Source organism: Seriola dumerili, unplaced genomic scaffold, assembly GCF_002260705.1.
Source record: "Seriola dumerili isolate Sdu_G_001 unplaced genomic scaffold, Sdu_1.0 BDQW01000442.1, whole genome shotgun sequence".
NCBI classification, from domain to species: Eukaryota; Metazoa; Chordata; class Actinopteri; order Carangiformes; family Carangidae; genus Seriola; species Seriola dumerili.
Window position 1 is genome coordinate 20,283 of NW_019174697.1, and position 13,113 is coordinate 33,395.

The following is a 13,113-nucleotide window of genomic DNA, read 5'->3' on the forward strand; positions in this document are numbered from 1 at the left end:
TATGTTGCCAAATGAACTGTCCTTACAGCAGAGACAAGTCACATTTTCTTAACATGCACACTCACAAAAATCACACAAATGTATTCTCTCTCTTTGGCTTACGTTGTCGAGGTCTTTGCGCAGAGCTATCTTGCTGCTGACTAGTTCATGTGCCAGGTCGTCATTCTCCTGCTCCAAACGCATGTTAGCCTCTTGCAAACGGCGGTTCTCCCGCTAGATACGGGGAGGGGGGAGACACGGAGAGAGAAGGAGAAAAGGCAGGAGAGACAGATTAAAATAAAAGAGTGAGGCAGATAAAGAAAAAGAATAAACAATGGGACAGCAAAACAGAAGAGCATATTAACAGGGAGAAGTGAAAGGGCATGAAAGAGGAAGGACAGTGAAGAGATAGCAGAGCAGGGAGAAGGAGTTAATCATGAAGTGTTGCGAATGAATGTGTAAGCATCTCTTCCTGGCTCAGTCGTTTCTAAAGTAATGCAACACTGTTCAGAATGAGATTGTGCGGGTGTAAAAGTTAACTGTGATCAGGTCAGAGCATAATTACACAGTGACAGTTGTCTGTAATGTTTAACTGAGCACAACCGGTTTGTACATAATTAACAGCAACAGGCAGTTGTATAAAAAAACTGACACACATATATACATAATATTTTCCCAGAGCTGACAAGCAGAAGAGTTAAGAGGAAGAAGTATAGAAATTATGAAATCTGGAGTTGTTCCTACTTCCAAGCACTATTAAAAAAACAGTGCTACATTTTTCTAGCTTAGGATCATATCTGTCTGACATAATTCACACATTCTCATTTCAGAACAGATGGTTTTCACAGAAAATCTTCCTGCTTATCTACAGTGTTGAACCTGTGGCTCTGGGATAATAAGCCTGATATTGTGCAGCACATATCAAAATATAAATGATAAGTGAGGTTTTTAATGCGAATGATGTGCTTGCTAAAATTAGGATCAATGTAAAATGGGGGGAGGGGGGGGATTAAAAGAAATTAACTATAACTATATTAGTACACACAATCACAATTGTGATGATGTAAAATGTGTGGTAGCATCTTCATATGATAATCAAACTAGTTAGTGATAGGCTGACTAAATCAATTATGTTGTGATTTAAAGAGTATATAAAAACAGAAAAACAGAAAAATACAAAACAAATGGCGTTTGCTTGTTGGAAGCATTTTTAAGCGCAAACTCAGAAGAACGCCAAGTCACTGTAACTGATGATCTTGCTCTGTATACAACCAGCCCGTTACCCTTGAGATGATGTATGGCCATGTACAATTAATGGCTTTTTCAGTGCCGTGTAGTTTGTCTTTCTAGAACAAGGACTGTCAAGGTCTATAGTAAATAAATAGATCTACTGTGAATATGCCGGTTGTTTTAACATTGACAGACACATTTACATACAATACCTTTAAATAAAATGCAATGCAAAGGTATTAACAGAGGTAAGCTGAACACTGTAATGACATCCTTATTTAGATAACAACAATACTACTAATAATACTACTAGTAACAGCAACACAATTCATTTCCTATGTTGAAGCGTTGCACACTTGTGAGATCAAATGTAATACGCTGGATACAAAAATAGGTAATAATACATAATAGGTGCCTTTCTCTCTCATTCAGCTGCTATGTTGCTGACAGAATTGGCACAGCACTTTAAAGATGGTGCAGTATGAACAGGGATGCAAAGGTTCCTGTTCCTGTTAGAGGAAGCAAGTAAGAATTTCAAGAATTTTGATAAGTAGATGCAATTTAATGTCTAGTTTATGTTGATTACATGGAGAAGTCATAAAATCTTTTATGGTTTATTCATTTGTGTGAATATCTTGTGCCCATGTCTACCTCGTATCTCTCGATGGGGGCCTCCTGCTGCTCCTGCTGCTCTCTAATGGTGTGGTACTCCTTCTCAAATTTCTTCAGCTTCTTCTGGCTGATCTGTTGGGCAGCGGGAAGAGAAACAACAGCATTACGCAGAATGAAGAATGAAGAATAATCACAAATACACACATGGTGAAGAATGGAAATAAAAACTAGCCCACTAGTGTTTGGCTCCTGCACTCAAGGTGGCTGCCAGAAAGGAGTCTTAACAATCTTTTGTAAACAAAGCCACAGGATTTATAATCTTTGTTGGACTGTGCCGTTCTTTACTCCTGTCCAGCATGTGAATAAGATGTAATGGAACATATGCAGTGATTACTGCATAATTTACTGCTGTTAATTTCTGTCTGACAAACTGGTTCACTGAGATATCGCTGTACAAAGTATAGTCAATCAAAAGTCACTCATCATCACCTCACAGTTTTATTGAGAACATCCAGAAAAGTTCGAGATGTAGCTTCTACATTACAGCATTTTGAAATATGGCTGTACCACCATGTGACACGGCCTTCCCTGAAGGGAGTGTACATGTGTATATAAGCTGTAACAGCTGACTGATTGATTCATTGGATGATCAATTACACACTATTTCTTTTGTGTCATTTTACAATTTTTCTGAAGCGTCTGTGGGCAGGTACATCTAAATTTCAGCGGCTCAGACTTTTCATCATCTTGCTGTTGAGCCAATGAACATAGAATTCAGTACAGAGAGTTCAGGTTCAGTGGTACACCTCCGATTACCCAAAACAGCGAAACAGTGTCCCATTTAAAAACACACACTCACACACACACACACTCACACACACACACACACACACACACACACAGTCACATTCATGCCTAGAGCTGCACTTTGCACGCACACGCACACACACACACACACACACTGCATTTAGGCAGTCTCATCAACGGGCCTTTCACTGCTCAACCACTGCATTACAAGGGACTTTTTAAAAGATGGCTACCATACAATGAATACTATGTTCCTGGTTTTCAGCATGAAAGAGAAAGCCACAACTGTCCACAAACTAAGACATGCTTGTGCTTTCTGTGGATTTTAATGCATCTGGTAAAAGCTGCAACATCAAAGCACTGTTGTCGCTGCCTTCGTACCTGCATGTGTACATTACAATCTCAGGTTTAGTATTACACTACAGGACATCAGATGATCCAAATGTTCTCAGCTCATCACTTAATGATGCTGGCAGAACTGGGACAGCATGGCCCACATGTTGTCCTGCTGTAGGGGTGTGTGTGTGTGTGTGTGTGTGTGTGTGTGTGTGTGTGTGTGTGTGTGTGCGTGTGTGTGTGTGTGTGTGTGTGTGTGTGTGTGTGTGGTCACATATTCTGCTCTGTAAATGGAAGACGGACAGGAGGAAGAGGAAAAAGTACAAGAGGTCATTCAGAGCAGGACTTATCCATCTTCTTTCTCATTCTTTTTTCATCCTCTCTCTCTCTCTCGCAGCCTTGACAGACAGCTGGGTCTCCAGAAGTTACTACTTAGAAAAGCAATTAGGAACACAGAGCATCCGCCGCTCTCAAGTACAGCCATAATTTATGGATATAACATATTTCTCATCTTACAAGGCTTGGATCTATTATAAATTTACAAGTAACGTCACTATTGTTTTCTGAATGTACACGGTGAACTACAGGAGGCATATTGTAAAACCACCTGCTCTCTCAGGTGAGTTGGTGATCATTCTCTGCTCTTCTGAACCAAAAATCTATTACAAGCCGGCTTCACTGTTGCTGCTCTGCTTCTACAACATAAAACAACAGTTTGAGAATTCTGCTGAAGTTTCTCACAGCAGCAGGGAAACATAGCTGTTCACCATATGCACCTTTGTATACATGTCCATATGTGCTACGTGGAAAGTAGAGAACTGTGAGGCTTATGGAGAAGGAAACGAAAACACTCGGGTAAACAAAAAAAGTTGACAAGCAAAATAAAAAAAAATTAAAAAACTGCAGGCGTTTCATGATTTCCATTTAAATTCCCTGGACAATTTGCATATATCATCTTAACAAGTCAAGAGGTTAGCAGACAAGTGGACAAAGTAGGTGTAACAACTACACACCGAGACAACATAAATGACCCTGGTTTGACCCCAAGATTGCCTTCTGAATAAATTCTGTGACCTCACTGTCGTTTATGAATGTGTTTTGTGTCATACTCACAAAAGAACAATAGAAATTCTAATGACCTTTGACCACAGTTATGAAGTAAATAGTTTAAAGAGTTTTTGTCCTAATACCGACAGCTAAAACTCACAGACACCCACCACAGGTATAGTTAAGAAATAGATACAACATATTAGTGATACCTTAATCTTACATCCACCTTTTCCTTTCCTCTACCTGAGAAAGGATCAATACAATCCTGATTCTGCTTTGAAGATGATGAAGCAGGGGAGGAAGATGTCAATACGGATTTCAAGGACCAGGATGTTTGACCTTAACCTCTGGTATATAAATACAATATATTTAAAAATATCCATGTAACCAATATAGCTCTCCATCATTGTGTGCTTTTTTAGCATTAATAAATACATGTGTACACCCTCAGGTAGGTAATTTAAATTTGTGTTTAAAACAGCACTATGAGATATATCTGGCAAATCTGAGCTAAAACTATGAATAAACTTAGAGCACCAGGCAACCCAGAAAGATTTGTCATCCAATCAGTATCGTCAGACGATGAGGTCACCAGTAATCTGGTCAGTAAATCCTGCTATAGTGACATCCAAGCTTCAGATTCAGATTAGCCTACCTCCACTCAGCTCCAACATTACAGTACTCGCTGAGGTCAATTTGTCAAATGACTTCTTGGAATTATTTTCTCTTGCCAAATAATGTTCTGGAAATAGCTTCTTAAAGCTGTATGCAGTAAATGGGGAGATAATTTGCTTCTATGGAACTACATGAGGGTATTTTATTCAAATGGGTGCAAAGAACCCCATAAAAAACAACTACTGCTAAGCTTAATAATTAAATAAAGCATACAGGTCACTCAAATGAACCCAAACTAGCACAAAGTATATAATTTATGCTTTAATAGTGTGTTTGCCTCCCATCTGAGAGGCCTGACCAGCTCAAACTAATCATTTATGTTCATAACCGATGATTCTAAGATGAGTGCTGAAACACCTTCAAGACCCCACAGCTACCACTGCCACTGGATTTTTCTCTGCTCATTGTGAGTCTCTCCTTGCTGCCCGCCTCTCTAACTGAGAACCAAAAAGCTCACGTCTCTCTCCGTGTGGGCTCCTTTACAGAGTTTGTGCCAATAAATATCTCTGCCCAAAGTTACCTTCAAAGTCAGGCCCTCTAAACTAGGCCAGACTGTTTAAAACAGGTCAGAACACAGGTGTGTGTGTGTGTGTGTGTGTGTGTGTGTGTGTTTAAGAGACATAGAGACCTAAAGAGAGAAGCAAAGTGTGTGTGTGTGTGTGTGTGTGTGTGAGTGTTGTGTGTTTGGGGGGGGGGGGGGGGTTGTACACTGCACACTGCATCTATTTAGTTTGTCTTAAGCTCAACAGTGACCCCTACTGGTATTTAAGTAGCACAGCTGAACTACATTAAAGGTTTTCATATATAAAAATATATCATTTTTAAATGATAATCTAACGATTAATCATCCTTAGATGGTTTGCTATGAATTGTTTAAGTTTGCAAAATTCAGTATCTATTACTGTTTGATGTTTCTGAATATTTCTGAAGGCCACCAGCTGTGAAAGGTAAAGAATTTGCATGTTTCTATTTTTTACTCAAACTGAAGATAGGGTTATTAAAATACTTAGATGTTAACACAGAGCGAAACCTGAAGTCTCATCTGTTTGTTCACTCCATATAAGGCTGACCAGCTCCAGCTATTGCATGGTAATAGCGAGCTGAGACAGTATTCTACTCTCCCCTGCACTCACCTTCATGCTACAGGCCAGCTCCATCAGTTTCTTTGCATTTTCCTCAGAGCGGTACCTCTTTGGAACCGGGACACGAAAGAATTTGAGTGCACCCTCGAAGTCTGTTTGAATCAGGTCGTCTTTTGATGTCTGAGGGAAAAAAAACACAAAGTTAAATAAGGCACACATTTATCCAAGTCAGAGTAGCCTGTTGGGCAGAGATTTCTTTATTCTAATCTGACATAGCGTAATTACCAATGATTAAGAATTGTTAAAACAAACTAGATATGATAGACATTTTTTTCTTTGACCGAACTTTAACTTTGAGGGCAAACTCATCTTCAATAAAAACATGTGCCCCGCTTTCAGCGCGTCACAGTGTGGTGACACTGTGCATGTATCTGCATCTGCTCACATGCGCCGACATGTAAAATCTTTCCAAAGCTCGACTTTCTGCTGGCACGTGTTGTGTGTCTCTGTTTCTACTCAGAGCTCTGGTTGTCACTGTTAGTGTGTGTGTGTGTGTGTGTGTGTGCATTCATTGTTGTGTGGGCCAGCTTACCTTCAGAAGTGCCAAGGCTACGTTGAAGATCACACTTATGCCCTAAGAAAAAAAAAAAAGGCTTTGTATTCAGAGTGTATTAAAGAATGGAGTTTTTGATTAAAAAGAGATGAACATCAGAATTTATTGTTGCTGTGTAACAGAATTACTTTAAGATGTTTTTTTGCCATCAATGGACACACAATCGTCAATAATGACAAAGACACTTTAGCAAATTCATTAAAAATAAAAAGAGAAATATCCAAACTGCATACATAATCAGACCAGATTTTTTAGTGCTGTGGGTGTTGCTAATGCTAAGCCTTCACCAGCTTTGCATATTTTGTCGTTTTGCTATAGTCTTTCTTGCAGATTATCTGTTAGTGCTGTCAGATTTTATGGGGGAACTTGAGATCTCTCCAGCGATACTCCGCTTGTCTTGGCTTGGACCATTGTGCTGAAAAGTCAACAGCAGGTTTTCCCCCTCTGTATTTTAGTCTGTCACTCACTTCCTAACTCTTGAACAGTCTCCCAGTTCCTGCTGCTGTGAACCATTAATGCATCATGCATCACCATAGATAGCAAAGGCTTCATTCGGGTGATTTATGGGACAGGGTTTGCACTCAATGTAGAGCTTGACATTCAGGCCAAAAAACTACTTTTGTCTCATCAGAAAAGAAATTCTCTTCCCAAGTTCTTCAAGTGGATAAACTTTTTTCTGCGTTTGGCCTGTCAGGCAGCTTTTGGAAGAGTCTTCATTGTTCCAAACTTCTTCTATGTAATAATTCTCTCACTTCAGGCTATATTATTTCAGCTCCTGGGGGCTTTCAGTGCTTGAATTTTCCACAGTGAACAAATCACTCACTCAACTTCTAGATAATCTGAAGAAACAGGATGTGCCTGAGCTAAGTTTTGAGTGTCATATTAAAGGGTTCTTTAAGATACTTTTGTATTTCAATTACTTTTGTGTCATTTTTCTAAAATAGGTTTCTCTTAGTCAGTACGGGATATTATGTGTTCATAGATAGTAAAAATAAATGAGTGATAAGATAGTGATAGATAAGTGAATTGGTTGAAGTCCTGTGTGTTTGTCTTTTATTACCAACCTCACACAGTAGCAGGTCAATGATATGGAAGACCATGTAGAGAGGGAACTTGGCTGTGAAGAGGGTGAGGAACCACTGAGAGGCGTACATGTGAGCCTCTAGGCCAACGTTCAGGAAATGGTTGTAAAGGTCTGGTATGTATTCCTGTTAAAGACAGAAAGAAAGACAGCGACACAGGAGGAGGAGGAGGAGAAGAAATAAAGAGATATTAGAAGGAATGGTGTGGAGAGAAAGATAGAGGAGAGGGGTAAATTAATGGAAAGGAAAAAAAGTTAAGCATATGGGGAAAAGGGGAGAAAAGGAGCAGGGGCAACCACTGCTATAGTACAATCAGAAAAAGCACTTTAGATCTACAAATTAAACACACATACCTGCATGAGTCTCTCAAGTTGGAAGAATTTGCAATGCAGATCTTCAAAGTTCTGCTTGAAAAGGTCCCTGAGCCCGTAATCAAACATGATCTTGACCAGCACACTGAAAGCTTGCTCCTCTGGCATCTGAAGGAGAAGACCAAGAGATTTAGTCATCAGTAGCTCATGCCACTTCATATTCTAATGGTACCAATTTCATATGCATTACAAGGTGATGAGTCAAATATTTTCACAAAATATTATATATTAAGCTCATATGTCAAACTTTAACTCAACTATGCTTTATTTATATGGAACTTTACACATGATACACTTGAAGTGTTTTACAGCACACACAGAGGAGAACAGTAAAAACTTCAAGCTTTTCTGTATGAATAAATAAACAGAGTTCACTTGTTAAATAATTTCTGTGTCAAATTCCTGTGCACACGTCTGCTGCAGTCTTTAAGCTCTAAGAGGACATAGACACGATTTCTCCACTAGGTGGCAGTGTTGACATGTCCCTAGACTGCAGGTGTGCTTAAAAGCAAACCACTCCAGGGTGGAGGAAGAACATGAGCAAATTCTACATTATTTATACATAAAATATCAGTGTCCCACAAATACAGCTTTCTATCTGAAATCTTTCTGCTTTTGTGCAGTACGAGTGCATCATACCTATTGTCTCCTAAACTCAATATACAGGAAAAGCTCCAAGACCTTCAAAATAAGCCAGGCAAATTTTCCAGCATTGCAGCATGTCAAAAACACTCAGATGTCAAATGAAAACAAAACAGCTCCCCTCTGCTCTTGAAATTGTTTGAAAAGCTCGGATTTTTGCGGGACCCTGCTGATATGTGAACTCACGTGCAGCAGCAGCACAGCAGCCAAGAAGGATTGTCCCTGGCAGTAGCCAATCTCCTCATCGTAAACAGAGTAAGCCTGAAGGAGAAGACAAGGACAAATCCACACAGTCAGTAAATACGTTTTACAGTCAATTCAAAAACTGATGAGGGGAATGAAATGATGATAGAATAATTAAAAAGTCCAAATATTTCTGTCTCTTTGCAACTGAAAACTGTAATTGGTGTGACTCAAACCAAGATTTATGAAGATACTTTACACATGGTTTATATCAGAGTCAAATGACGCAATATAAAGTGAAAAGAGAGAGAAAGTTGGCAAACTGTACTACCTACTGTCACCATCATTTCAGTCAATTAAAATTTGTATAAATACTTATTCTTTTGAACCCAGAGCAGACTTTTTTTGCCACAGAGCACTTGAATTATGTTGTACATAATCTCTGGTAATGTTCTGCTCTTTTCAAAAATCTAAAATGTTATTGTCTTCGAACACACATGACCTTATTGTGAAGAGCCCAGTTACTACAGTGAAGGAAGACATAGATGAGCGGAGGAACTGGAGTAAGGGATGGAAAAAAGTAAATATGACCATGAGTAGAGACTGAACAGAGAGGAAAAGAAAAGGCTTGGAGAGAGATGTTGGTATAAAGCAAGTGGAGTAAGTATGAGGGGAGAGAGAAAGGGAGAGAATTTGGAAGGGCTGGAGTGGCCTACTGAGCTACAAACACAAATAATGAGTACAAGTCAAACAGACAAAGTGTGGATCAATCCACAAACAGAGGTAAGGGAGGGCCCACTGAATTATTCAAACACACCTGAGGAGGTGCTTGTCTGGGAAGAGATGGATGCCCTCACCTGAGTTATACATAATGAATGAAATGAAAATGAAAAGAAAAAGCTGTGAACACACTGCGCAGCCAGGCTAATCATGTGGGATTATGGAACTATAGGATATGCGTATGTCTCAACTGTATTAGCACGTGTTCATTTTCATGACAAAGAGAGCACATGCATTTCACGATCAATAAGTATTTCTTGCAGGGTTGCGGATGTGTGCTGGTGTGTGAGAGTCAGCTATGCAACAGGACTGATTACAGTAGACTGTGGTTGGTGTGTGGTGTGTGGTGTGTGTGTGTTTGTTCGATTAGAAACTTGTTTTGCTTTTCTAGACAGGCGGTGACAGTTATGAACTCGCTGAACCACCCAGAAACAGAGTGGCTGTTCAGTTAATTAATGAACAGTTCATTTTAGTATTACCGACTCTCTCTACTGCTCTACAAACTTTCTTATCAAACCTAATGTAAAGCAAATCACTTACATAGTAATTACACTGTATTATAGGGAAACGTGATTCAATTTCACATGCTGATTGCTATTATTTCCAAGTGGTTCTTGCAATGAACACCACTGCCACCAGCTGTGTCTGTATCACCTGCGTAATTGAAGGAAGATATTTTTTATAACTACAGTATCATCCTCGGCAATCGTGAGATAATAAACATGTCAAATAAATCACTGACAGCCATTTCCACGTGATAGATGAGTTGCAAAAATTCTTTTCTTTTCTGTTGCTTGTTTCCACATTTACTATTTTTTTCAGGTATATTTTGTGTGCATTGTGAATTGCATACATTGTGACAACGGTGAGTGAAGACTGATATAAATATCTGCATTTTGTATTTTAAGTTTGGAGATGAGAAGAAGGGAATACACGCAGCTGATTTGTTTTGTGCTCTACAAAATGTAACCTCTTCAAAAAAAAGACATTTTAACAACCCCTTGCTTGTGTGTTATCATCCCACCTTGCAGATCTTGTAGAGGGAGTCTTGTCCATCTCCTCCAGTGTCTTTGAAGTAGTCATGAGCTGGGAATGTCCTGTTAATGTCTCTGGTGATGGCACTGTCCTGAGGGGACTCCTAACGGTGAGACAAAAGGAGGGGAAATGGAGAAAAAGGTCAAGGTGTGTAAAAAAGTGACAAGAGTGTAACACAGACAGGGAGATTCTGTCACTTAGGAATCCACAACATGTTTTTCATTAGACAACTACTGGGAAAGACAAATTCCTTCAAGATCCAGCAGTGGTCAGTGTTCCTCAGTGTGTTGTGGCCCCACACACTGCTGAGATTTACAGGATGGGGTAGGATGAATTCATGGTGGCACAGAGTGTTCTCTTCCACAGCACAGACTGTACACATCTCCCCGTCTCTCTTTTTGTCCATCCACCTATTTAAGTTCTCATTTTAATCCATTTCAGACATAATTCTCATGTTGCCAAAGCTCAGATAACTAACAGTAACAATGAGTGGTAACAATAATGTAACTCTGACAACTGATAAAGAATAAGAGTAAAGGAAAACAGATCAAACACATTATGTAACACAGACCACACAGAGATTTATATTATGTATCATCTTGAATCAATATAAAATTGTTCTGTGGAACAAATAACACAATGACAATTTTGCCATTACCAGTAATGTGACTAAACAGTTATCATAGAATTTACTTGTGACATACTGCACATCACTCTTCACACTGGGTACTGAGAAAATCTCTGATATATTACCCTACTTCAGAGTGACATCAACAAGGAGGTCATTTGATAGAAAAATAAAATACAGACCACATAACGCCAAGCTGATAAGAGGGTGTTTGGCTTTCATTATCACATCTTCCACCATCAACAATCTGAGTTATAACAGCGTGAATCAGTCCTTTTGTCTGTAGGGTGGAACAGATGTATGACTAGGACAGAGAGCAGGAGATATGTGATGTTGTAAATAAAAGTGTATGTACAAGAAAAAAAAAAAAGTTTCTAAACAAACACTTTTACTTTGCCCTATTTTTTAATAGATATGGATGGGCTGTTATTTGGGCTAAATGGAGCAACTGACAGGGGGAAAAAAACACAAGACTACGAGTCTATAGCTATGCTAGTGGCTTTGTGAGGCTATACGTAGGCACAACAATGCTCTGAGCTAAATGCTAACATCAGCATGCTAACATGTTCACAACGACGATGCTAAAACGCTGATGCTAAGCAGGTATAATCTTTACACCATTCTCCATCTTAGTTTCGTTAGTTTGTTGCTGTTGAGACATGAAACATGAGACGTGAATGTGTTAACAAAATTTTCTGGTGTTCCATCCTACTGTTATTGAGATATCGAAGTATGGACGAAAGTGGTCACCTGATCAACTGACAGACTGCAATCCTGATAGCTAAAAAATTTTGACAAGGTCAGACGAGATTGTTCAGGTTCAGGATACACTGATAGAAGTACAGAGGCGTGACTACAACCTTAACTACACACAGAACCTACACAAGCCTGGGACAGCATACTTCTCTGGGATATCCCTCCACTGTGATGACAGAACAGCACACAGTGGAAATACACACACACACACACACACACAGATCAGTAAATACTCCAAACTAGCCTTGCTTTTCAAAGATTAATCACACGTCATTTCATTATTGATGATCACACTGATTTGGAACAAACAGCCTCTAAATAAGTAATGTTACTCTAAGACACCGTGGCCATTACATGACAAATCAAATACAGATTTAAAGATGTCTTCTTATACACTTTATGAGCACTTTATTATGAACATCTAATGGAATTATCCAGTGAGCCAATAATGTGGCTGCAGTGCATTAAATCATGCAGTTTCAGGTCAGGAGCTTCAGTTAATGTTCACATCAAACATCAGAATGGATAAAAAATGTGATCTCATTAGCTTTTAACTGTGCCATGATTATTGGTTTGAGTATTTCTGAAACTGCTGATCTCCTGGGACTTTCACACACAACAATTTCTAGAGTTTTTACAGAGAGTGGAGCAGCAGTTCTGCAGATGGAAACACCTTGTTGATGAGAGAGGTCAGAGGACAATGGCCAGACTGGTTGGAGCTGGCAGAAAGGGTACAGTAACTCAGATAACTACTCTTTCCAACTGTGGTGAGCAGAAAAGCATCTCAGAATACACAACACGTCAAACAGATGAGCTACAACAGCAGAGGACCACGTTGGATTCCTCTCCAGTCAGCCAAGAACGGAAACAGGCTCACTAAAACTGGACAGCTGAAGACGTAAAACGTGGCCTGATCTGATGAATCTGGATTTCTGCTGAGGAACACAGATGGTAGGGTCAGAATTTGGCATCAACAGCATGAACCCAACCTGCATTGTGTCAACTATGCAGGTGGTGGTGTAATGGTGTGGGGAATGTTTTTTGGCACACTTTGGACACCTTGATGCCAACAATCATCGTTTGAGTATTGTAGCTGACCATGTGCATCCCTTTATGGCTACAATTTACCATCTTCTAATGGCGACTTCAAGCAGGATAACGCTGCATATCACGAAGCGAAAGTCGTCTCAAACTGGTTTCATGAACGTGACAATGAGTTCAGTGTACTTCAGTAGCCACCATGGAGCAGAAT

The 13,113-nt window shown here is 39.5% G+C and overlaps 1 protein-coding gene across 4 annotated transcripts in view; it reads right to left on the reverse strand.

Moving 5' to 3' along the window:
- Positions 1 to 13,113, reverse strand: part of rabgap1 (RAB GTPase activating protein 1) — a 72,972-nt gene that overhangs the window by 13,784 nt on the left and 46,075 nt on the right. For all 4 annotated transcript variants that reach the window (XM_022762074.1, XM_022762073.1, XM_022762076.1 and 1 more), the window contains 8 exons: positions 10,467 to 10,580; positions 8,666 to 8,740; positions 7,820 to 7,945; positions 7,449 to 7,592; positions 6,364 to 6,405; positions 5,823 to 5,951; positions 1,861 to 1,953; positions 103 to 213 (listed from right to left, as the gene is read on the reverse strand). In XM_022762074.1, coding sequence (XP_022617795.1) covers positions 103 to 213; positions 1,861 to 1,953; positions 5,823 to 5,951; positions 6,364 to 6,405; positions 7,449 to 7,592; positions 7,820 to 7,945; positions 8,666 to 8,740; positions 10,467 to 10,580 — 834 coding nt within the window. The remainder of the gene's footprint in view (positions 1 to 102; positions 214 to 1,860; positions 1,954 to 5,822; positions 5,952 to 6,363; positions 6,406 to 7,448; positions 7,593 to 7,819; positions 7,946 to 8,665; positions 8,741 to 10,466; positions 10,581 to 13,113) is intronic.